The 24,901-nt window shown below is 57.4% G+C and overlaps 2 protein-coding genes and 1 pseudogene across 7 annotated transcripts in view; 2 read left to right on the top strand and 1 right to left on the bottom strand.

The window, feature by feature from the left end:
- AP2A2 (adaptor related protein complex 2 subunit alpha 2) overlaps positions 1-3,806 on the top strand; it is an 86,903-nt gene extending 83,097 nt beyond the window's left edge. For both annotated transcript variants that reach the window (XM_015113299.3, XM_015113300.3), the window contains exons 18-22: positions 926-1,049; positions 2,102-2,218; positions 2,330-2,399; positions 2,730-2,864; positions 3,467-3,806. In XM_015113299.3, coding sequence (XP_014968785.1) covers positions 926-1,049; positions 2,102-2,218; positions 2,330-2,399; positions 2,730-2,864; positions 3,467-3,544 — 524 coding nt within the window. In that variant the 3' untranslated portion in view covers positions 3,545-3,806. The remainder of the gene's footprint in view (positions 1-925; positions 1,050-2,101; positions 2,219-2,329; positions 2,400-2,729; positions 2,865-3,466) is intronic.
- On the top strand, positions 3,627-4,687 carry LOC144334028 (uncharacterized; annotated as a pseudogene).
- A 1,509-nt stretch (positions 4,688-6,196) lies between these two features.
- Positions 6,197-24,901, bottom strand: part of MUC6 (mucin 6, oligomeric mucus/gel-forming) — a 36,009-nt gene continuing 17,304 nt past the window's right edge. For 2 of the 5 annotated variants that reach the window (XM_077961520.1, XM_077961516.1), the window contains exons 30-34: positions 24,657-24,878; positions 8,654-24,112; positions 7,230-7,268; positions 6,787-6,889; positions 6,197-6,508 (exon numbers count right to left, since the gene is read on the bottom strand). In XM_077961520.1, the coding sequence (XP_077817646.1) occupies positions 6,331-6,508; positions 6,787-6,889; positions 7,230-7,268; positions 8,654-24,112; positions 24,657-24,878 (16,001 nt within the window). In that variant the 3' untranslated portion in view covers positions 6,197-6,330. Of the gene's footprint in view, positions 6,509-6,786; positions 6,890-7,229; positions 7,269-7,732; positions 7,958-8,653; positions 24,113-24,656; positions 24,879-24,901 lie in introns of those variants that run through there. The other 3 variants (XM_077961518.1, XM_077961517.1, XM_077961519.1) reach the window with 3 other exon arrangements.

Raw genomic sequence — 24,901 nt, forward strand, 5'->3', positions numbered from 1 at the left:
AGCTAAAAGAGGGAGATGCCAACGCCTCTTCCTGTAAGGATAGGCGCACCGAGTAGCGTTAGCGTGAAGACCCCAGCTTGACCAGAAACGGTGACACCTGGGGGTTTATGGTCCGAGACCTGAGTGAAGCAACATCGTCCTTGCCACTGGCTGGTCTGTGTTCATTTTAACATGAGCATGTTGTAATGCAGACTGTTCAAGCTAACTGTTTCAAAACAGTCATTAAAAATACACATGTAGGATCATGTGTATTAAAGACTTCGTTGAGAATCCGGAGTGGAAGCTGACTCCTACTGTGCCCCTCTTTAGGGGTCTCTCCCTCGGGGTCCGCTTGGCTCGAGGCAGCAGCGAGCCCAGCAGCTGAGTGGCCGGCAGCACACGACCCAGAGGGTAGGCGAGGCCTGCACCCTGCTGCCTCCTGCACCCAGCTTCGCTCGTGTCGCTGTTTCTTCAGGAGAGGCTGTAGGCAAACCCTTGTTTTCCAGCATGAAAACAACGCTAGTCCCAGCAAGGCGGGCTCTTTTCTGAGTCTCGCTGTCTCAGGAGCCTGCTATTCCCAGGATTCTTGAAGTTTTCCTGCCCTACTAAGCACCAGTTTCTGCTAACGGCGACAAAAATTGTGTGTGTAAGAACCAGAGCCGAGGCTCACAGAGTGAAAACAGATAAGGAGAACAGCCAGTGTATAGTCTAAGCGACTTTTTAAAATGGAGGAGCCGTTTTGGAAGCGTGAGAAGCAAACAGTGTTTTGAGGATTGTCTGGGTGGAAAGGCAGGACCGGGTGGTGTGGCCGCCCCTTGACCTGTAGCTGGTGGTCCTGGAGCGTGGTGAGTGTGCTCGCCTCCACGGGTCCTGCTGGGGCTCTAGCCCGGCCCGTTTCCGCTTCTGCCGCTGGGGCTTGCTTGGCTGGATTCCTTAACGCACACACACCTGAACCTGCAGACCAAGCCCGTGGACCCGACTGTGGAGGGGGGTGCGCAGGTGCAGCAGGTGGTCAACATAGAGTGCGTGTCTGACTTCACGGAGGCGCCAGTCCTCAACATTCAGTTCAGGTAAGAGCCATCTGTGCGCCCCGGGCCAAAGATTGTGTGGGCGCCTGAGCTGTGTGCCTGGGCTCCATGACTGTGCCCCCATGTCCTTCCTGAGGGGACCCAGGGCATGTGGGTACTCATGGTGCATGGATGCGACCTGAGCTGTTGCTGCCCTCAGCTCTGCAGAGCGCAGGAAACAAGGGGAGGTGAAGCCCTGGGCTGTGGGATGGCAGGTGGCAGCTCCCACATGGGGCCTTGCTAGGATCTTTCTGGGCACAACGGGGCCTACCTCATGGGGTAGCAGACAGCCAGGGCCACATGCCACCTGCCCGGCTTGGTACCAGACAACCGCTGCGAGGTGAAGGCAGCTGGCTTCCTTCGGACCCTGGCCTGAGGGGTGCGTTTTTTGCACAGTTGGACTCAGATCATACCACTTTGCTTATTTTTTAAAAGCAGGAGATTTTCCTGTTGCAACTGTTGCTTACTCTCACTTTTCAGTGGCTATAATAGCGTGTACACGGTCAGCGCGTACCCTGCTGGGTGTCTGCAAGGTTATGAATGTTGAGAAAAGCACACTTTCTAACATTAAAAATACAGAGAACTTAAGGATTGTATACCGTAGAATTTGGGGACATAGACATGCAAATTTTTGTTTCATTCTTTGTGCAAATGCCTTTGCCTTTTTAAAGAAAAAAAAAATCACACTATTTGCACAGACTTGGAGTTCTGAGAAACAGATAGATGGGGAGAAGTGAGGCACAGGGGCGTCCTGCCTGTGTACGCGGCTCTGGCCTATCCTGTCTGTGGGTGACACTGTACACTGAGCCACACGTGATCTGTGGAGACTCAAGGCTCGGCTCCCCACGCTCTGGTGGGTGGCGGTAGGTGGGGACGCTTCTCACTCCAGGCTCTTTTCCGGCCCCTGGGGCTCTCAGAGGAGGAGCTGACTGTCCCTCGGCTCTTTCCTGGCCCCTGGGGCTCTCAGAGGAGGAGCTGACTGTCCCTCGGCTCTTTCCTGGCCCCTGGGGCTCTCAGAGGAGGAGCTGACTGTCTCTTTCTGCTGCTGCTGGCAGGTATGGGGGCACCTTCCAGAACGTGTCTGTGCAGCTGCCCATCACTCTCAACAAATTCTTCCAGCCGACAGAAATGGCTTCTCAGGATTTCTTTCAACGTTGGAAGCAGTTGAGCAAGTGAGAAACCTGTTGTCCTGTAGGGGTCGGGGGTGGGGATGGGGGTCATTTGAACAGATGGGCTTTGGTCTCTGGCCTGGCTGAGAAACTCGCCTTTGCTGTTTCTCACAGTCCACAGCAGGAGGTGCAGAACATCTTCAAAGCAAAGCACCCAATGGACACAGAAGTCACCAAAGCCAAGGTAGGGCATCTGGAGGGACGGCCCCGGGGACACGCTGCCTGCAACCCAGCGCCAGGGTCTGGAGGGACGGCCCCGGGGGACGCGCTGTCCGTGACCCAGCGCCAGGGTCTGGAGGGATGGCCCCGGGGGACCTGCTGCTCAAGACCCAGCACCAGGGTCTGGAGGGACGGCCCTGGGGACACGCCTCCCGCCACCCAGTGCCAGGATCTGGAGGGGTGGCCCCGGGGGACATGCTGCCCGCAACCCAGCGCCGGGGTCTGGAGGGATGGCCCTGGACGTGCTGCCTGTGACCCCGCTCCAGGATCATCATTCTCCTGTTTCTTTGAACAGATCATTGGATTTGGTTCTGCACTTCTTGAAGAAGTTGATCCTAATCCTGCAAATTTCGTGGGAGCTGGAATCATCCACACGAAAACCACCCAGATCGGATGCCTGCTACGCCTGGAGCCGAACCTGCAAGCCCAGGTCAGGCCCTCAGGAAATGGCTGAACACACTTGAGTTGCTTTTTATTCTGGCACAATGTACATGGTGAGATGTGTAGCTCTTTAGAGCAGTTCGGTCAGTTTTGATAGATGTTGTGTGCCCGTTTAACCACCACCCTGTCAATACATGGTTGCATCCCAGTCTCCCCACAGCTGGCCACCTGGAGCATTGTCCCGCCACAGAGCATCCTGGCCCTGGGCGATGGCTCTCCCAGCTGTTCCTCTCTGTCACCGCGTTGTTCCTTCTCGCCACGTCCCATTCTGTCGACAGACACCTGTCTCCGTTTCACTCGGGCGGCACCCGGGAATGCCGCTGCTGCCCAGGGCCTGTGTGTGGTTAGCGCTACAAGAAGCTGTGCCACTTCACACTCCCGCCAGCTACGTACGAGGTGCCAGGCGCTCCCGTGCCAGCCCTCAGTTTTCATGCTGACAGTGTGTGTGGTGCTCAGGCCTCTGCCGAGCTGTGGGTGCCTCCAGAGAGCGGTCCCTGGGCGTGGCCCACAGGGTTCTGCATGGCGGGTCCTGGACCCGAGGGCTGTGTGAGCCTTGGCATGCCCGCTGACCCGCTGCGCTCTCCGTTTCAGATGTACCGGCTCACGCTGCGGACGAGTAAGGAAGCCGTTTCTCAGAGATTATGTGAATTGCTGTCCGCGCAGTTTTAGTCTTGAGGATGGAAGACCAGGCCCGTGTGTCTTGCGTTGTCTTCGTCTGTGCTGTTTGTCTTCGTGGCCGTCCTGCAGATGAGCACCCCCGCTGCCCCAGACCTCTCCCCTTTGGGCTGGACAGGAACACACGTGTGTGGCTCAGGAAGAAAAGCTCAGCCTGGACTGCGGCAGCCGCGGCAGAAGGTGGATCTTGGGATCAGTTTTTATAAAAATCAAGACAGTTCTGTGGTTCAATCTACAAATTAAAGGGAAATTAGAAGTTGGCGTGAACGTGGCGTTTGTGGGAGTGTCACTGAGATGGCCCGTGCTGCCGCCCACCCCGCCTCGGAGCCTCTGGGAGCAGCAGTGCCGCCGCGTGTGGCGTGGGCTGAGCCTTGGTGTGTGGCTGTTCTGGTGGCTGCACACCTGGCATCGTCCTGGGCCCTTGGGAGGAGCACGGCCGCCCCTGGTTTTGCTGCAGTCCCAGCTGGACAGTTTTCCCAGGCAGGATTTTAATCTGGACTTCAGAAGCATTTGTATTTGTGATGACTTCTGGCCAGACCACGTGTCCTGGCTGGATGTAATTGTTTTCCCAGCTCCTGTTCGTGGAGGGTGTCTGTTTTGCTCCTGCAGTCCCCGAGGCCTTAGATGTGCAGCCAGGGAAGGAGCGTCCTGCTGGCCCCGCGGGGCCCCCAGGACTCCGGGGTAAAGCGTGGGCTGGTGGCTCAGACTCAGGTGTGCTCGTCTCTCTCCTGTCAAGAGTGGGTGTCCCCAGGCCACGGTGCAGGCTTGAATGCTTCCACTGGCCCCGTCCAGTCATCCCTGGAGGGGCTGTGGAGGAGGGAAGCCTTTGTGTCGTCAGGAAGTGAAGGGGCCATGGGCCACACACTGTGTGCCACCTGCGGCTTGTGTCTCGCCTGTCGTCTGGACTCAGCACCCAGGCTGCACGTCTGACACCTGAGAGGCGAGAGAGTGGGGCTGGCCTAGGAGCCGAGGCTGGGGCCCTGTGCTCTGTCCCCAGGACGGTGGCCTTGTTTGTCCTAAACACACCCAGCATGGGTTCCGGCTTCCTGACGTGCTGTGGAGGCAGGGAGGGTGGGTGGCCACATGTGCTTGAGCCTGGCCCTCAGCCACCTGCTCCACGGGTCCCTGGGGCAGCTGCACGGGCTCATGGACCCATCAGGTCTCCACAGCTCCCCTGCAGTGTGTGCAGCCCACGATGTCTGTGGCTCTCCTTCCAGCGTGTCGGACTTTGATCACAGGATAGCCATGTCGGTGGCGTGCGCCTCTTGCACTGGCCATTCTGGGTCTGGCGGTGCCAGGTGTCATGACACGCCGCGCTGGGCTTGTGCTGCAGCTGGGTGGTGTGGCCCTCATTCTTGTGTTCCAGCTGCTGGGCAGTGCTCTGCCCGTGTGCTGCGCCTGCCGGCTGCGTGTGCTGCCGTGGATCTCCTGCGTCCCTTGACCCCTCCCGCCATCAGAGGAAAGGCCGCTCCCCGAGGCACCACTTCCCTGTGTGGCTGCAGAGGGGCCCTCAGTGTGGCACTCCTCGTCAAAGAAAAATAAAGGCTAGAACAGCACACCAGATCGTGCGCTTTCTTTGGGGGGAAAGCATCCCACGTAACCCTCAGCTCCCCGGGGGCCGTGTGAGGCACAGACCCCAAAGTCCCTGGCCTGTCCTTTGGCACGTGGGCTCACAGGCAGTGGGCATCAGAAAGTGACCTGCCCTTTGCTCTGCCAGTTTGATTCTGGGCGTGTGGTGGAATTTTTTGGGACTCAGGTCATGCGGGAACCCCTCCAGCCTGGCCTCAGGGCTCCCCGCTGTCCAGTGTGTTGGGGTGCAGCCCAGGGCTCCCTCCTGGGGAACGGGCTTGCCAAACCACGTGGGTATGAGGAGGCTCCGTGGGGGATCCTCCTGTTGATCTGACTACAGAAGGGGCTCTCGGGCAGATGGGGGTGGCCCCTGGAGGACGGTGGGCTTCGCCAGAGATAGGACAGTCCTGGTGGAGGGAGGGCAGGGGCCCAAGGCCAGAGGCAGCTGCTTTTCCCAGCCCAGACCCTCCTGGGGGCAGCCCCACCCAACCTCAGATCCCAGGGGCCCACAGGGTGCAGGTGTGGGTCGGGTGCCTAATGTCTAAGGGACTGGGGAGAGGCAAAAGCAGGGCTCAAGTGCTCAGGGACCAGCCTCTGTGCCTTGACAAGAACCAGTTTATTTGGAGTCTCTGGCCGGGTGACGCCCTCTCCCGAGGACAAGCTGCTGGGGACAGGTGTGGTGCTGGCCGGGGCCTTCTGCCTGGCTGGGAGCAGGGGTGGCTGCCCTGCCCTCGCTGCCACCCTCTGCCCTCCCTGACTCTGGGGAGCTCCTCTTCTCTGTGTCGGTGGCTGCCTGGGCCTCTTGCCCCCATCTCCGCACAGGTCCTGACGGGTCTGGTCCAGCGCCTGCTCTGGCCTCATCTGCAGGGTTCTGGGCGCAGCAGGGCTGGGGCCAAGTTCAAGGGCTGGGAGGTGTTGGATGGCAGACAGGTGGTCGGGAGTGCCCTGTGTGCCTGGGAGGGTGCGTGGCCACTGCCCGCCTCAGTCCCTCTCTGCTGGCTCAGGGTCTGCAGGGGTGTGGTGGTCTGGGCCTCTGCTTGGCAGCCCCTCTCCCACCGGTGCCCCAGGTGAGCCACAGCTGGGGGCACTTGCGGACCAGGCCTGGTGACCAGGAAAGCAGCTGCCGGCACAAGTGGGAGGGGGGCCGGCGGGTGTTTGTCCTGTCGGTCATCTGCAGTCCTTCAGCCCCAGGAGAGCGGGCAGCGACCCTGCTAGGCTCCACAGGCCACAGAGCTGCACTCGCAGCGGCTGAACACCTGCAGGGTGAGTACGAGCTGCCGGCCAGGCGCGCTGGGGTCTGGGCAGGGCAGCTCCACCTGCTGCTCATAGGAGTGGAGGGGGCGGCAGCAGCCGCAGTGGGCGTCCACCTGCTGGGTGATGGTGTTGTAACTGCCGAGAAGCCAAGACAGAGCAGGGTCATGGGTGCTGCAGGGGCAAAAGGCCCCTCCCTCCCCAGGGCAGCTGCTCCACAGAGGCCTGGACCTCCCCGCTGAGCTCCCGGCTCACAGGGGCCAAGGCTGGTGTTGGGCAGATGGAGCGCAGAGTGGCTAACCTGACGGGGCAGCAAGCGCCTGGGTGGGGAGCCCGAACCTGCCCTGGTGCCTCTCTGGGGTGGGGTTGTGAGCACCTTGCTGGACGTGGGGCAGGCCTCCCGCCTGTGGACTCACCTGGCGGCAGAAATGCAGGTGCCCTCACAGCGGGTTACCGTCACGTTCGCCGTGCATCCCTTGAACGTGATCTCCTCCTGCTGCTCCTGCACGCTGCAGACCCCTGGGAGCCGAGTGGACGGTCAGCAGCGCTCAGGGTGGACATGGAGCGAGGAGGGAGGGAAGCCCTGGCTAGAGACCGGGGTCCCCACCTGTCTCTGGACTCTCCTGCCCTAGGTGTGGTCTTCCTTTGTGGAGCCCCACAGAGCTCAGACCTCAGCCATACCCAAAGGCAAAGGCCAGCAGCATCCTAGTTTGTTTTTTCCCCTCAAAGTCGCTCTGCTGGAGTCCATCAAGGTAGAGAATTTTCTCAGTGGACTCAGCAGATACTGAGCCCTGGGCCTGTGTGAGCCACCCCTGGGCCCCAGCTTCCCTGATGCCCCACCCCAGGCCTCGACACCGACCTGTGGGCATGGGTATCTCTGGCTGGCCGGACCCAGGACCTGCAGGGGGGCCGAGGACACCGTGTCAGTGACGCCAGAGAGGGGGACAAGTGGTGTCGTGGGAGCTCCATGTGCCCCAGCTGGGGAGGAGGGAAGTGGAGCAGGCCCCGTGGTCTGGGCTCCTGGAAGGGGCGGGGTGGGGAACCGTGTGGAAGGCCCAGACAGCCAGCCTCAGTGAGAGGCCTGGGCCCGTGGCAGGCAGCACGGAGCAGGGTGGACTGATGCAGGCAGTGGCAGCATCGGCATTAGAAACCGCCACTGCGGAGCGTGGGTTAAAGTGGAAAAGGAGTCCTGGGGTAAAGGCTGAACTCTGCTGCCTGTGTGCCCTCCCCTGGCTGTGCCCAGCTTCATTTCCTGGCCACAGAGAAGACAGGTCGCCTGGAACCTACCTGCCCGCTGCAGAGAGCTTTCTCCAGGAGGGGGCAGGACTATGTGTGCCTCCACAGGCCCTGCCGTCCCCAGCTGCCCTCCCCTCCCAGATGGTTCCTGCTCCCTCACCTCTGCTTCTTGGGGCCACCTCCCCGGTTACAGCTTGCACCCAAGTCCTGGTCTCAGGGAGGGACCCAAACCAAGATTCCCTCAGCCTGCAGCAACGAGCTGCTACCCACGTGAGAGACCACGAAGCCAACCGTGGCGTTGCCACCTGGTGGAGGTCGATGCATGCGAGGGACCCAGTCCCTGGGTGGTTGCTGTGAGAGGAACACCCAGGAGGGAAGTGAGGGACATCCCAGGAACGTGAGGTTAGGTGGACGTGGACGAGGCCTGAGGTGTGTTCTGTCTCCAGGCATCTCATGGCCTGGGGAGCAGTGGACTCGCTCATAGGCATGAGACCAGGTGGAGGCCGGGAAGAGCCGTGGCCCGGAGAATTGGCATGAGTACCAAGGAGCAGGTGCCCTGGTTGCCAGGTCCAGCTTCACCTTCAACAGGTCCTTCGGGGCGAGGCAGGGGCTGTGCCGGACCTTTATGTCTCTTTCTGCACTTGGAGGAAGGGCTGTGCTGCTTGAACCCTGGGGTCCGGCCAGCCCTGACATCCTCTGAGCACCCAAAGGGGCAGCCGGGGAAGGCTTTTGGCAGGTATCACTCTGAGGGGAGGCCAGGAGTGCAGCAGTGACCGGGGCATGAGTGAGCCAGTGCAGGGAAAGGTCAAGGTTAGCTGGGGAAAGGCCAACGGGGAGGCCGGACACTTGCTTGGCCAAGAAAGCGTTGGCATAGAGGGTGCCCAAGAGAGGAGAGGGGAAAAACCCATTAGGCGTGTAGGGAAGGTGGGGAACAGGCATGTGGTCCTGGGATCATAGGACCATGAGGGGTAAACTGAGGCAGTGGCTGCCTGTGAGTCACGAGCACAGAGGTGAGGCCAGCAGGAGGGCCACAGAGATGCCACTTACCAGGTGAGGTGGGTGTAGGTGTCCCGAGAGAAGATACCGGGGCAGAAGCAGGGGCGCTTCCATGCGCAGTGAGGGAGCTGGTCAGGAACTGCGTGGTAGGCAGTGAGGTGGGACCAGGGTGCCTGGTGGTAAGGTTGGTGAGTGGAGAGCTAGGGATACCCGTCACCCCCGAGGTGAGTGACACAAAGCCTGACGTGGGAACTCGGGTGGTGAGAGAAGTGGACCGCGAGGTGGTGGACTGAGAGGAGAAGGCAGGGGTGGTGTGGGTGCTGGCCGTGGTCCTGGGCGTGGACGGAAATGCAGCGGAGCTGGAGGCTTGGTGACTGGATGGGGTGGGAGACACAGTAAGAGTGGATATGGGGAGTAGAGCAGAGGAGGTGAAAGGAGAGGAGATAGTGTGGGGGAGAGAGGCCCTAATGGTGGTAGAGGCAGCTGGAGAAGAAGGAAAAAGAGGAGATGCAGACCCTGACGCAGTTGTGGGATGAGTGAAGAACGAGGAGTGTGAGCTCGAGCTCAGGGTTGTGGAGTGCACGGAGGTGGACACGACAGAGGAAGATGTACCAGCTGAAGATGCAGTCTGGGGAGAGGAGTGGGAGGAAGGTACATGAGAAGAAACAGAAGACTGGGCAGAAGGAGTGGGAGAAAATGAGGAGGACAGCTGATTAGTTGTAGAAACAGGAGTGGTTGCAGAACTGAAGTGGGGGAGTTGTGTGGTGGCAGAAGGTGGTGACGGTGGCCTTGAGCTAGAGTTCGGAGGCCGCCACGAGGAGGAGGATATGAAGGAAGAAGAGGCTGTGGTTGTGCTGAATGAGCTGTGGGCTTGGCTGGTCCCACTGGTAGTCACTGTCATTGATGGGGCTGTGTGGGTGGACCCTGTGGCCTTGACCGTTGTTGGTGGAGAAATGGTGCCTGTTGGCATTGTAGGGATGGAGGAGAAAGTGGACATCTCTGGGAGGATAGGGGTGATGACTATGTGAGTAGTTGGAGTCACCAAGGAGGTGGAGAAAGGTGGAACGTGAGTGGGAAGTGTGGTCTGAGGGTGTGATGGGGTTGGATAGGTAGTGGTGATCTTGAAGGATGTTGCAGTCGTAGGACCTGTGGAAGAGACGGGACTGCTCCCTGTAGGTGGGGAGTGTGTGGTGAAGGGTGTGGGTAGCCTGCTGCTGGTGGCCAAGGTGGTGTGGACCACAGGGGTGCCGGTTCCTGTAGTGGTGGGGTTGGGGGTGATGGTGGTAGAAGTTGGGGTGACTTCAGGATGGTGTGTGGAGGAAGAGTGTGAATGTAGGGATGTAGAGGTTTTGGCTGTGCTGAATGAGCTCAGGGCTTGGCTGGTCCCACTGGTGGTTGCCGTCATTGGTGGGGCTGTGTGGGTGGACCCTGTGGCATTGACTGTTGTAGGTGGAGAAATGGTGCCTGTTGGCATTGAATGGATGGAGGCAGAAGTGGACATCTGTGTTTGGGTAGGTGTGATGACTGTGTGAGTAGTTGGAGTCACCAAGGAGGTGGAGAAAGGTGGAACGTGAGTGGGAAGTGTGGTCCGAGGGTGTGATGGGGTTGGATAGGTAGTGGTGGTCTTGAAGGATGTTGCAGTGATAGGACCTGTGGAAGAGACGGGACTACTCTCTGTAGGTGGGGAGTGTGTGGTGAAGGTTGTGGGTAGCCTGCTGCTGGTGGCCAAGGTGGTGTGGGCCACAGGGGTGCTGGTTCCTGTACTGGTGGGGTTGGGGGTGATGGTGGTAGAAGTTGGGGTGACTTGAGGATGGTGTGTGGAGGAAGTGTGTGAATGTAGGGATGTAGAGGTTTTGGCTGTGCTGAATGAGCTCAGGGCTTGGCTGGTCCCACTGGTAGTTGCCGTTATTGGTGGGGCTGTGTGGGTGGACCCTGTGGCACTGACTGTTGTAGGTGGAGAAATGGTGCCTGTTGGCGTTGAGTGGATGGAGGTAGAAGTGGACATCTGTGCGTGGGTAAGGGTGATGACTGTGTGAGTAGTTGGAGTCACCAAGGAGGTGGAGAAAGGTGGAACGTAAGTGGAAAGTGTGGTCTGAGGGTGTGATGGTGTTGGATAGGTAGTGGTGATCTTGAAGGATGTTGCAGTCATAGGACCTGTGGAAGAGACGGGACTGCTCCCTGTAGCTGGGAAGTGTGTGGTGAAGATTGTGGGTAGCCTGCTGCTGGTGGCCGAGGTGGTGTGGGCCACAGGGGTGCCGGTGCCTGTACTGGTGGGATTGGGAGTAATCGTGGTGGTAGAAGTTGGGGTGACTTCAGGATGGTGTGTGGAGGAAGTGTGTGAATGTAGGGGTGTAGAGGTTTTGGCTGTGCTGAATGAGCTCAGGGCTTGGCTGGTCCCACTGGTGTTTGCTGTGATTGGTGGGGCTGTGTGGGTGGACCCTGTGACCTTGACCGTTGTCGGTGGAGGAATGGTGCCTATTGGCACTGAGTGGATGGAGGAGGAAGTGGACATCTGCGCGTGGGTAGGGGTGATGACAGTGTGAGTAGTTGGAGTCACCAAGGAGGTGGAGAAAGATGGACCGTGAGTGGGAAATGTGGTCTGAGCGTGTGATGGTGTTGGATAGGTAGTGGTGGTCTGGAAGGATGTTGCAGTCATAGGACCTGTGGAAGAGACGGGACTACTCTCTGTAGGTGGGGAGTGTGTGGTGAAGGTTGTGGGTAGCCTGCTGCTGGTGGCCGAGGTGGTGTGGACCACAGGGGTGCCGGTTCCTGTACTGGTGGGTTTGGGGGTGATGGTGGTAGAAGTTGGGGTAACTTCAGGATGGTGTGTGGAGGAAGTGTGTGACTGTAGGGGTGTAGAGGTTTTGGCTGTGCTGAATGAGCTGTGCGCTTGGCTGGTCCCACTGGTGGTCGCTGTCATTGGTGGGGCTGTCTGAGTGGACCCTGTAGCCTTGACCGTTGTCGGTGGAGGAATGGTGCCTGTTGGCGTTGAGTGGATGGAGGTAGAAGTGGACATCTGTGTGTGGGTAGGGGTGATGACTATGTGAGTAGTTGGAGTCACCAAGGAGGTGGAGAAAGGTGGAACGTGAGTGGGAAGTGTGGTCTGAGGGTGTGATGGGGTTGGATAGGTAATTGTGGTCTTGAACGATGTTGCAGTCATTGTACCTGTGGAAGAGACGGGAGTGCTCCCTGTAGCTGGGGAGTGTGTGGTGAAGGGTGTAGGTGGCTCGCTGCTGGTGACTGAGGTGGTGTGGGCCACAGGGGTGCCAGTTCCTGTACTGGTGGGATTGGGGACGATGATGGTAGAAGTTAGGGTGACTTCAGGATGGTGTGTGGAGGAAGTGTGTGAATGTAGGGGTGTAGAGGTTTTGGCTGTGCTGAATGAGCTCAGGGCTTGGCTGGTCCCACTGGTGTTTGCTGTGATTGGTGGGGCTGTGTGGGTGGACCCTGTGACCTTGACCGTTGTCGGTGGAGGAATGGTGCCTATTGGCACTGAGTGGATGGAGGAGGAAGTGGACATCTGCGCGTGTGTAGGGGTGATGACAGTGTGAGTAGTTGGAGTCACCAAGGAGGTGGAGAAAGATGGACCGTGAGTGGGAAGTGTGGTCTGAGGGTGTGATGGGGTTGGATAGGTAGTGGTGGTCTGGAAGGATGTTGCAGTCATAGGACCTGTGGAAGAGACGGGACTGCTCCCTGTAGCTGGGGAGTGTGTGGTGAAGATTGTGGGTAGCCTGCTGCTGGTGGCCGAGGTGATGTGGGCCACAGGGGTGCCGGTGCCTGTACTGGTGGGATTGGGAGTAATCGTGGTGGTAGAAGTTGGGGTGACTTCAGGATGGTGTGTGGAGGAAGTGTGTGAATGTAGGGGTGTAGAGGTTTTGGCTGTGCTGAATGAGCTCAGGGCTTGGCTGGTCCCACTGGTGTTTGCTGTGATTGGTGGGGCTGTGTGGGTGGACCCTGTGACCTTGACCGTTGTCGGTGGAGGAATGGTGCCTATTGGCACTGAGTGGATGGAGGAGGAAGTGGACATCTGCGCGTGGGTAGGGGTGATGACAGTGTGAGTAGTTGGAGTCACCAAGGAGGTGGAGAAAGATGGACCGTGAGTGGGAAATGTGGTCTGAGCGTGTGATGGGGTTGGATAGGTAGTGGTGGTCTGGAAGGATGTTGCAGTCATAGGACCTGTGGAAGAGACGGGACTACTCTCTGTAGGTGGGGAGTGTGTGGTGAAGGTTGTGGGTAGCCTGCTGCTGGTGGCCGAGGTGGTGTGGACCACAGGGGTGCCGGTTCCTGTACTGGTGGGTTTGGGGGTGATGGTGGTAGAAGTTGGGGTAACTTCAGGATGGTGTGTGGAGGAAGTGTGTGACTGTAGGGGTGTAGAGGTTTTGGCTGTGCTGAATGAGCTGTGCGCTTGGCTGGTCCCACTGGTGGTCGCTGTCATTGGTGGGGCTGTCTGAGTGGACCCTGTAGCCTTGACCGTTGTCGGTGGAGGAATGGTGCCTGTTGGCGTTGAGTGGATGGAGGTAGAAGTGGACATCTGTGTGTGGGTAGGGGTGATGACTATGTGAGTAGTTGGAGTCACCAAGGAGGTGGAGAAAGGTGGAACGTGAGTGGGAAGTGTGGTCTGAGGGTGTGATGGGGTTGGATAGGTAATTGTGGTCTTGAACGATGTTGCAGTCATTGTACCTGTGGAAGAGACGGGAGTGCTCCCTGTAGCTGGGGAGTGTGTGGTGAAGGGTGTAGGTGGCTCGCTGCTGGTGACTGAGGTGGTGTGGGCCACAGGGGTGCCAGTTCCTGTACTGGTGGGATTGGGGACGATGATGGTAGAAGTTAGGGTGACTTCAGGATGGTGTGTGGAGGAAGTGTGTGAATGTAGGGGTGTAGAGGTTTTGGCTGTGCTGAATGAGCTCAGGGCTTGGCTGGTCCCACTGGTGTTTGCTGTGATTGGTGTGGCTGTGTGGGTGGACCCTGTGACCTTGACCGTTGTCGGTGGAGGAATGGTGCCTATTGGCACTGAGTGGATGGAGGAGGAAGTGGACATCTGCGCGTGTGTAGGGGTGATGACAGTGTGAGTAGTTGGAGTCACCAAGGAGGTGGAGAAAGATGGACCGTGAGTGGGAAGTGTGGTCTGAGGGTGTGATGGGGTTGGATAGGTAGTGGTGGTCTGGAAGGATGTTGCAGTCATAGGACCTGTGGAAGAGACGGGACTACTCTCTGTAGGTGGGGAGTGTGTGGTGAAGGTTGTGGGTAGCCTGCTGCTGGTGGCCGAGGTGGTGTGGACCACAGGGGTGCCGGTTCCTGTACTGGTGGGTTTGGGGGTGATGGTGGTAGAAGTTGGGGTAACTTCAGGATGGTGTGTGGAGGAAGTGTGTGACTGTAGGGGTGTAGAGGTTTTCGCTGTGCTGAATGAGCTGTGCGCTTGGCTGGTCCCACTGGTGGTCGCTGTCATTGGTGGGGCTGTCTGAGTGGACCCTGTAGCCTTGACCGTTGTCGGTGGAGGAATGGTGCCTGTTGGCGTTGAGTGGATGGAGGTAGAAGTGGACATCTGTGTGTTGGTAGGGGTGATGACTATGTGAGTAGTTGGAGTCACCAAGGAGGTGGAGAAAGGTGGAACGTGAGTGGGAAGTGTGGTCTGAGGGTGTGATGGGGTTGGATAGGTAATTGTGGTCTTGAACGATGTTGCAGTCATTGTACCTGTGGAAGAGACGGGAGCGCTCCCTGTAGCTGGGGAGTGTGGGGTGAAGGGTGTAGGTGGCTCGCTGCTGGTGACTGAGGTGGTGTGGGCCACAGGGGTGCCAGTTCCTGTACTGGTGGGATTGGGGACGATGATGGTAGAAGTTAGGGTGACTTCAGGATGGTGTGTGGAGGAAGTGTGTGAATGTAGGGGTGTAGAGGTTTTGGCTGTGCTGAATGAGCTCAGGGCTTGGCTGGTCCCACTGGTGTTTGCTGTGATTGGTGGGGCTGTGTGGGTGGACCCTGTGACCTTGACCGTTGTCGGTGGAGGAATGGTGCCTATTGGCACTGAGTGGATGGAGGAGGAAGTGGACATCTGCGCGTGTGTAGGGGTGATGACAGTGTGAGTAGTTGGAGTCACCAAGGAGGTGGAGAAAGGTGGAATGTGAGTGAAAAGTGTGGTCTGAGGGTGTGATGGTGTTGGATAGGTAGTGGTGGTCTGGAAGGATGTTGCAGTGATAGGACCTGTGGAAGAGATGGGAGTGCTCTCTGTAGGTGGGGAGTGTGTGGTGAAGGTTGTGGGTAGCCTGCTGCTGGTGGACGAGGTGGTGTGGGCCACAGGGGTGCTGGTTCCTGTACTAGTGGTGTTGGGGGTGATGGTGGTAGAAGTTGGTGTGACTTCAGGATGGTGTGTGGAAGAAGTGTGTGAATGTAGGGATGTAGAGGTTTTGGCTGTGCTGAATGAACTCGGGGCTTGGCTGGTCCCACTGGTGGTAGCTGTCATTGGTGGGGCTGTGTGTGTGGATGCTGTGGCCTTGACTGTTGTCACTGGAGGAATGGTTCCTGTTGGCCCTGAGGGGATGGAGGAGGAAGTGAACACCTGTGCGTGGGTGGGGGTGATGACTGTGTGAGTAGTTGGAGTCACCAAGGAGGTGGAGAAAGGTGGAACATGAGTGAGAAGTGTGGTCTGAGGGTGTGATGGTGTTGGATAGGTAGTGGTGGTCTGGAAGGATGTTGCAGTGATAGGACTTGTGGAAGAGATGGGACTACTTTCTGTTGGTGGGGAGTGTGTGGTGAAGGGTGTGGGTAGCCTGCTGCTGGTGGCTGAGGTGGTGTGGGCCACAGGAGTGCCAATTCCTGTAGTGGTGGGATTGGGGGTGATGGTAGTAGAAGTTGGAGTGTCTTCAGGATGGTGTGTGGAGGAGGTGTGTGAATGTAGGGGTGTAGAGGTTTTGGCTGTGCTGAATGAGCTGTGGGTGTGGCTGTTCCCACTGGTGGTTGCCGTTATTTGTGGGGATGTGTGGGTGGACCCTGTGGCCTTGACTGTTGTCGGTGGAGGAATGGTGCCTGTTGGCGTTGAGTGGATGGAGGTAGAAGTGGACATCTGGGCGTGGGTAGGTGTGATGACTGTGTGAGTAGTTGGAGTCACCAAGGAGGTGAAGAAAGGTGGAACGTGAGTAGGAAGTGTAGTCTGAGAGTGTGATGGTGTTGGATAGGTAGTGGTGGTCTGGAAGGATGTTGCAGTCATAGGACCTGTGTAAGAGACGGGAGTGCTCTCTGTAGGTGGGGAGTCTGTAGTAAAGGTTGTGGGTAGCCTGCTGCTGGTGGCCGAGGTGGTGTGGGCCACGGGGGTGCCGGTTCCTGTACTGGTGGAGTTGGGGGTGATGGTGGTAGAAGTTGGTGTGACTTCAGGATGGTGTGTGGAAGAAGTGTGTGAATATAGGGATGTAGAAGTTTTGGCTGTGCTGAATGAACTTGGGGCTTGGCTGGTCCCACTGGTGGTCACCGTCATTGGTAGGGCTGTGTGGGTGGACCCTGTGGCCTTGACCGTTGTTGGTGGAGGAATGGTGCCTGTTGGCGTTGAGTGGATGGAGGTAGAAGTAGACCTCTGTGCATCGGTAGGGGTGATGACTGTGTGAGTAGTTGGAGTCACCAAGGAGGTGGAGAAAGGTGGAACGTGAGTTGGAAGTGTGGTCTGAGGGTGTGATGGGGTTGGATAGGTAGTGGTGATCTTGAAGGATGTTGCAGTGATAGGACCTGTGGAAGAGACGGGACTGCTCTCTGTAGGTGAGGAGTGTGTGGTGAAGGTTGTGGGTAGCCTGCTGCTGGTGGCCGAGGTGGTGTGGGCCACAGGGGTACCGGTTCCTGTACTGGTGGGTTTGGGGGTGATGGTGGTAGAAGTTGGGGTGACTTCAGGATGGTGTGTGGAAGAAGTTTGTGAATGTAGGGATGTGGAGGTTTTGGCTGTGCTGAATGAGTTCGGGGCTTGGCTGGTCCCACTGGTGGTAGCTGTCATTGGTGGGGCTGTGTGCGTGGATGCTGTGGCCTTGACTGTTGTCACTGGAGGAATGGTTCCTGTTGGCCCTGAGGGGATGGAGGAGGAAGTGAACACCTGTGCGTGGGTAGGGGTGATGACTGTGTGAGTAGTTGGAGTCACCAAGGAGGTGGAGAAAGGTGGAACGTGAGTGGGAAGTGTGGTCTGAGGGTGTGATGGTGTTGGATAGGTAGTGGTGGTCTGGAAGGATGTTGCAGTGATAGGACTTGTGGAAGAGACAGGACTGCTTTCTGTAGGTGGGGAGTGTGTGGTGAAGGGTGTGGGTAGCCTGCTGCTGGTGGCCAAGGTGGTGTGGGCCACAGGGGTGCCGGTGCCTGTACTGGTGGGATTGGGGGTGATGGTGGTCGAAGTTGGGGTGACTTGAGGATGGTGTGTGGAGGAAGTGTGTGAATGTAGGGATGTAGAGGTTTTGGCTGTGCTGAATGAGCTCAGGGCTTGGCTGGTCCCACTGGTGTTTGCTGTGATTGGTGGGGCTGTGTGGGTGGACCCTGTGACCTTGACCGTTGTCGGTGGAGGAATGGTGCCTATTGGCACTGAGTGGATGGAGGAGGAAGTGGACATCTGCGCGTGTGTAGGGGTGATGACAGTGTGAGTAGTTGGAGTCACCAAGGAGGTGGAGAAAGGTGGAATGTGAGTGGGAAGTGTGGTCTGAGGGTGTGATGGTGTTGGATAGGTAGTGGTGGTCTGGAAGGATGTTGCAGTGATAGGACCTGTGGAAGAGACGGGAGTGCTCTCTGTAGGTGGGGAGTGTGTGGTGAAGGTTGTGGGTAGCCTGCTGCTGGTGGACGAGGTGGTGTGGGCCACAGGGGTGCCGGTTCCTGTACTGGTGGGTTTGGGGGTGATGGTGGTAGAAGTTGGGGTGACTTCAGGATGGTGTGTGGAAGAAGTTTGTGAATGTAGGGATGTGGAGGTTTTGGCTGTGCTGAATGAGTTCGGGGCTTGGCTGGTCCTACTGGTGGTCACCGTCATTGGTGGGGCTGTGTGCGTGGACCCTGTAGCCTTGACCGTTGTTGGTGGAGTAATGGTGCCTGTTGGCGCTGAGTGGATGGAGGTAGAAGTAGACCTCTGTGCATCGGTAGGGGTGATGACTGTGTGAGTAGTTGGAGTCACCAAGGAGGTGGAGAAAAGTGGAACGTGAGTTGGAAGTGTGGTCTGAGGGTGTGATGGTGTTGGATAGGTAGTGGTGATCTTGAAGGATGTTGCAGTCATAGGACTTGTGGAAGAGACGGGAGTGCTCTCTGTAGGTGGGGAGTGTGTGGTGAAGGGTGTGGGTAGCCTGCTGCTGGTGGCCGAGGTGGTGTGGGCCACAGGGGTGCCGGTTCCTGTACTGGTGGGTTTGGGGGTGATGGTGGTAGAAGTTGGGGTGACTTCAGGATGGTGTGTGGAGGAGGTGTGTGAATGTAGGGATGTAGAGGTTTTGGTTGTGCTGAATGAACTCGGGGCTTGGCTGGTCCTACTGGTGGTCACCGTCATTGGTGGGGCTGTGTGCGTGGACCCTGTAGCCTTGACCGTTGTTGGTGGAGTAATGGTGACTGTTGGCACTGAGTGGATGGAGGTAGAAGTAGATCTCTGTGCATCGGTAGGGGTGATGACTGTGTGAGTAGTTGGAGTCACCAAGGAGGTGGAGAAAGGTGGAACGTGAGTTGGAAGTGTGGTCTGAGGGTGTGATGGTGTTGGATAGGTAGTGGTGATCTTGAAGGATGTTGCAGTCATAGGACTTGTGGAAGAGACGGGAGTGCTCTCTGTAGGTGGGGAGTGTGTGGTGAAGGGTGTGGGTAGCCTGCTGCTGGTGGCCGAGGTGGTGTGGGCCACAGGGGTGCCGGTTCCTGTACTGGTGGGTTTGGGGGTGATGGTGGTAGAAGTTGGGGTGACTTCAGGATGGTGTGTGGAAGAAGTTTGTGAATGTAGAGATGTAGAGGTTTTGGCTGTGCTGAATGAGTTCGGGGCTTGGCTGGTCCCACTGGTGGTAGCTGTCATTGGTGGGGCTGTGTGCGTGGATGCTGTGGCCTTGACTGTTGTCACTGGAGGAATGGTTCCTGTTGGCCCTGAGGGGATGGAGGAGGAAGTGAACACCTGTGCGTGGGTAGGGGTGATGACTGTGTGAGTAGTTGGAGTCACCAAGGAGGTGGAGAAAGGTGGAACGTGAGTGGGAAGTGTGGTCTGAGGGTGTGATGGTGTTGGATAGGTAGTGGTGGTCTGGAAAGATGTTGCAGTGATAGGACCTGTGGAAGAGATAGGAATGCTCCCTGTAGGTGGGGAGTGTGTGGTGAAGGGTGTAGGTGGCTTGCTGCTGGTGGCTGAGGTGGTGTGGGCCACAGGGGTGCCGGTTCCTGTACTGGTGGGATTGGGGGTGATGGTGGTCGAAGTTGGGGTGACTTGAGAATGGTGTGTGGAGGAAGTGTGTGAATGTATGGATGTAAAGGTTTTGGCTGTGCTGAATGAGCTGTGTGCTTGGCTGGTCCCACTGGTGTTTGCTGTCGTCGGTGGGGCTGTGTGGGTGGACCCTGTGACCTTGACCGTTGTTGGTGGATTAATGGTCCCTATTGGCACTGAGTGGATGGAGGAGGAAGTCGACATCTGTGTGTGGGTAGGGGTGATGACAGTGTGAGTAGTTGGAGTCACCAAGGAGGTGGATAAAGGTGGAACATGAGTGGAAAGTGTGGTCTGAGGTTGTGATGTCGTTGGATAGGTAGTGGTCGTCTTGAAGGATGTTGCAGTCATGGGACCTGTGGAAGAGATGGGGTTGCTCCCTGTAGCTGGGGAGTGTGTGGTGAAGGGTGTAGGTGGCTTGCTGCTGGTGGCTGAGGTGGTGTGGGCCACAGGGGTGCCGGTTATTCTACTGGTGGGGTTGGGGGTGATGGTGGTAAAAGTTGGAGTGACTTCAGTATGGAGTGTCGAAGAAGCATGTGTGTGTCGGGATGTAGAGGTTTTGGCTGTGCTGAATGAGCTCAGGGTTTGGCTGGTCCCGCTTGTGGTTGCTGTCATTGGGGGTGCTGTGTGAGTGGACACTGTGCCTGTGGCCTTGACCGTTGTAGGTGGAGGAATGGTGCCTGTTGGTGTTGAGTGGATGTAGGCAGAAGTGGACACCTGTGCGTGGGTCGGGGTGATGACTGTGTGAGTACTTGGAGTCACTGAGGAGGTGGAGAAAGGTGGAATGTGAGTGGGAAGTGTGGTGTGAGGTTGTGATGGGGTTGGATAGGTAGTGGTGGTTTGGAAGGATGTTGCAGTCAAAGGACCTGTGGAAGAGATGTGACTGCTCCCTGTAGGTGGGGAGTGTGTGGTGAAGCCTGTGGGTAGCCTGCTGCTGGTGGCCCAGGTGATGTTGGCCACAGGGGTGCCGGTTCCTGTACTGGTTTGTTTGGGAGTAATGGTGGTGGTAGAAGTTGGGATGATTTCTGGTTGGTGTGTGGAGGAAGGGTGTGAGTGCAAGGATGTAGAGGTTTTCGCTGTGCTGAAAGAGCTGTGGGCTTGGCTGGTCCCACTGATGGTCACTGTCCTTGGCGGAGTTTTGTGCGTGGATCCTGTGGTCCTGAAGGTTGTTAGTGGAGGAATAGTGCCTGTTGGTGACGGGTGGATGAAGGTGGTAGTGGACACCTGTGCATGGGTAGGGGTGATGACTGTGTGAGTGCTTGGGCTCACCAGTGAGGTGGACGAAGGTGGAATGTGAGTGGGAAGTGTGGTCTGAGGGTGTGAAGTGGTTGGATAGGTAGTGGTGGTCTTGAGTGTGGTAGTCACAGGACCTGTGGAAGAGATGGGAATGCTCCCCGTAGGTGGGGAATGTGTGGTGAAGGGTTTGGGTGGCCCGCTGCTGGTGGTCAAGGGGCTATGGATCACAGTGGTGCCGGTTTCTGTACTGGTGGGATTGTAATTAATGGTGGTGGTAGAAGTTAGGGTGATTTCAGGATGGTGTGTGGAGGAAACATGTGAGTGAAGGGATGTAGAGGTTTTGGCTGTGCTAAATGAGCTGTGGGCTTGGCTCGTCCGAATGGTGGTTCCCGTCATTGGTGGGGTTGCGTGCGTGGACCCTGTGTCACTGACCGTTGTTGGTGGAGGAATGGTGCCTGTTGGCGTTGAGTGGATGGAGGAGGAAGTGAACATCTGTGTGTGGGTAGGCGTGATGACTGTGTGAGTACCTGGAGTCACCGAGGAAGTGGAGAAAGGTGGAACGTGAGTGGGAAGTGTGGTCTGAGGGTGTGATGGTGTTGGATAGATAGTGGTGGTCTGGAAGGATGTTGCAGTCATAGGACCTGTGGAAGAGAGGGTACTGCTCCCTGTAGGTGGGGAGTGTGTGGTGATGGGTGTGGGTGTCCTGCTGCTGGTGGCCGAAGTGGCGTAGGTCACAGTGGTGCTGGTGCCTGTACTGGTGGACTTGGGAGTATTTGTGGTGGTAGAAGTTGGGGTGATTTCTGGATGATGTGTGGAGGAAGGGTGTGAGTGGAGGGATGTAGAGGTTTTGGCTGTACTGAATGAGCTGCTGTCTTGGCTGGTCCTACTGGTTGTTGCTGTCATTGGTGGGGCTGTGTGGGTGGACCCTGTAGCCTTGACTGTTGTCTGTGGATGAATGGTGCCTGTTGGTGTTGAGTGGATATAGGCAGAAGTGGACATCTCTGTGTGGGTAGGGGTGATGACTGTGTGAGTACTTGGAGTCACTGAGGAGGTGGAGAAAGGTGGAACGTGAGTGGGAAGTGTGGTCTGAGGGTGTGATGGGGTTGGATAGGTAGTGGTAGTCTTGAAGGATGTTACAGTTATAGGACCTGTGGAAGTGATGGGAGTGCTCCCTGTAGGTGGGGAATGTGTGGTGAAGGGTGGTGGTGGTCTGTTGCTGGTGGCCGAGGTGGTGTGGGCCACAGGGGTTCCAGTGCCTGTACTGGTGGGATTGGGAGTAATCGTGGTGGTAGAAGTTGGGGTGATTTCAGGATGGTGTGTGGAGGAAGTGTGTGAGTATAGGGATGTAGAGGTTTTGGCTGTGCTAAATGAGCTGTGGGCTTGGCTGGTCACACTGGTGGTCACTGTCATTGGTGGGGCTGTGTGTGTGGACCCTGTTGCCTTGACCGTTGTTGATGAAGGAATGGTGCCTGTTGGTGTTGAGTGGATGGAGGTGGAAGTGGACGTCTGTGAGTGTGTAGGGGTGATGACAGTGTGAGTAGTTGGAGTCACCAAGGAGGTGGAGAAAGGTGGAACGTGAGTGGGAAGTGTGGTCTGAGGGTGTGATGGGGTTGGATAGGTAGAGGTGGTCTTGAAGGATGTTGTAGTCGTAGGACCTGTGGAAGAGCTGGGTCTGCTCCCTGAAGGTGAATGTGTGGTGAAGGGTGTGTGTGGCTCACTGATGGTGGTCAACGTGGTGTGGGCCACAGGGGTGCTAGTTCCTGCACTAGTGGACTTGGGAATAATGGTGGTAGAATTTGGTGTGGTTTCAGGGTGGTGTGTGGAGGAAGCATGTGAGAGGAGGGATGTAGAGGTTTTGGCTGTGCTGAATGAGCTGTGGACTTGGCTGGTGCCACTGGTGGTCACTGTCATTGGTGGAGCTGTGTGCGTGGACCCTGTGGTTGTGAGCGTTGTCGGTGGAGGAATGGTGCCTGTTGGCGTTGAGTGGATGGAGGCAGAAGTGGACATCTGTGGGTGGATAGAGGTGATGACTGTGTAAGTACTTGGAGTCACCGAGGAGGTGGAGAAAGGTGGAATGTGAGTGGGAAATATGGTATGAGGTTGTGATGGGGTTGGATAGGTAGTGGTCGTCTTGAGAGATGTCGTAGTCGTAGGACCTTTGGAAGTGGTGGGACTGCTCCCTGTAGGTGTGGAGTGTGTGGTGAAGGGTGGTGGTGGCCTGCTGCTGGTGGCCGAGGTGGTGTGGGCCACAGGGGTTCCGGTGTCTGTACTAGTGGGGTTGGGAGTAATTGCGATGGTAGAAGTTGGGGTGATTTCTGGATGATGTGTGGAGGAACCATGTGAATGTAGGGATGTAGAGGTTTTGACTGTGCTGAATGAGCTGTGGACTTGGCTGGTCCCACTGGTGGTCCCTGTCATTGGTGGGGCTGTGTGTGTGGACCCTGTAGCCTTGACTGTTGTTGATGAAGGAATGATGTATGTTGGTGTTGAGTGGATGGAGGTGGAAGTGGACGTCTGTGAGTGTGTAGGGATGATGACAGTGTGAGTAGTTGGAGTCACCAAGGAGGTGGAGAAAGGTGGAACGTGAGTGGGAAATGTGGTCTGAGGGTGTGGTGGGGTTGGATAGGTAGTGGTGGTCTGGAAGGATGTGGCAGTCATAGGACCTGTGGAAGAGACGGGACTACTCCCTGTAGGTGGGGAGAGTGTGGTGAAGGGTGGTGGTGGCCTGCTGCTGGTGACCAAGGTGGTGTGGGCCACAGGGGTGCTCGTGCCTGTACTGGTGGGGTTGGGAGTAATAGTGGTGGTAGAAGTTAGGGTGATTTCAGGATGGTGTGTGGAGGAAGCATGTGAGTGTAGGGATGTAGAGGTTTTGGCTGTGCTGATTGAGTTCTGGGCTTGACTGGTTCCACTGATGGTCCCCGTCATTGTTGGGGCTGTGCGCGTGGACCCTGTGGCCATGAGGGTTGTTGGTGAAGTAATGGTGCCCGTTGGCTTTGAGTGGATGGAGGAGGAAGTGGACATCTGTGCGTGGGTAGGAGTGATAACTGTGTGAGTACTTGGAGTCACCAAGGAGGTGGAGAAAGCTGGAACATGAGTGGGAAGTGTGGTCTGAGGGTGTGATGGGGTTGGATAGGTAGTGGTGATCTTGACGGATGTTGCAGTCATAGGACCTGTGGAAGAGACAGAAGTGCTCCCTATAGGTGGGGAGTGTGTTGTGATGGGTATGGGTGTCCTGCTGCTGGTGGCCGAGTTGGTGTGGGTCACAGGGGTGCCTGTGCCTGTACTGGTGGACTTGGGAGTAATGTTGGTGGTAGAAGTTGGGGTGACTTGAGGATGGTGTGTGGAGGAAGCGTATGAGTGTAGGGATGTAGAGGTTTTGGCTGTACTGAATGAGCTGCTGTCTTGGCTGGTCCTACTGGTTGTTGCCGTCATTGGTGGGGCTGTGTGGGTGGACCTTGTGGACTTGACTGTTGTTTGTGGAGGAATGGTGCCTGTTGGCGTTGAGTGGATAGAGGCAGAAGTGGACATCTGTGCGTGGGTCGGGATGATGACTGTGTGAGTATTTGGAGTCACTGAGGAGGTGGAGAAAGGCGGCACGTGAGTGGGAAGTGTGGTCTGAGGGTGTGATGGTGTTGGATAGATAGTGGTGGTCTGGAAGGATATTGCAGTCGTAGGACCTGTGGAAGCAACGAGAGTCCCCACTGGTGGGGAATGTGTGATGTGTGGGGTTTGGGGTGTTGTGTATTCAGTAGTCATTCCTGTTTGAGTTGTCTCTGTGGCTGTGGGCCTCGTGGGTTGTCCTGGCTGTGGGGTGGTTGGGCCCGTGGTGCTCGCTGGGGTTGGACGTGGGCCTGTCGTCTGGGTGGCCGTTGTTCCTGGCAGTTCCTGATCTGTCGATTTTGCTGTGGGAATTGGTGAAGTTGTCATCGTTACTGTGTTTGTTTCTCTACCCTGACCTCTGCTGGCCTTTTGTCCGTGTGACCTTTTTCTTGCCTGTCTCTGTCTCTGGTCCTGTGGCATGGCCCAGACTGTAGCCTGCCCCAGTGTCTCCATCTCACCTGGACCTGCTCCGCATCCTGCCCCGAGCTGAGTGCTGACTCCTTCAGCGCAGCTGCCACTCTGTGACTGGAGCCCAGGCCCTACTTTATCCCCCTCTGGTTCCTTGTGGCCCTGGTGGTGGCCCCTGCCCTCCTGCACCTCTGCTCCCCAGGCCTTGTGGCCCTGGTGGTGGCCCCTGCCCTCCTGCACCTCTGCTCCCCAGGCCTGCCTCTGTGGGTGCAGGGCGGCCCTCCCTCGCATCTAGCTCCAGCGTGCGCTGTTGGGCTGCCTTCCCGCTTGCCCTTTGGGAAATACAGGGTCTCCTTTGCGGCTGAGTCACCAAATGTGAGTTGGAGGTGGGCCCGGGTGCCTTCGCGATGGTTGGCATCCTGTGGCGCCGTGACTTACACAGCGTGGGGCTTGTCCCTGGTGTGGCTGGTGTTGGTGGTGTCACCGTGGTCCGTGTTGTGGACTGAGCTGTGGACGTTGTGGCTGGGCTGGCAGTCGATGCCGTGGCCCTGGTTGTGGCCTGGGTCACTGTGGGTTTTGTGGCTGTCGATCTCAGTGTGGCTGTGGGAGGCAGCCCTGATGTGGCTTGTGGGGTGACGGCCGTGGTTGGTCTAGGTGATTCTGCAGAGGACAGCCGCCCGGAA

Source organism: Macaca mulatta, chromosome 14 (assembly GCF_049350105.2).
Source record: "Macaca mulatta isolate MMU2019108-1 chromosome 14, T2T-MMU8v2.0, whole genome shotgun sequence".
In the NCBI taxonomy this organism is placed as follows: Eukaryota; Metazoa; Chordata; class Mammalia; order Primates; family Cercopithecidae; genus Macaca; species Macaca mulatta.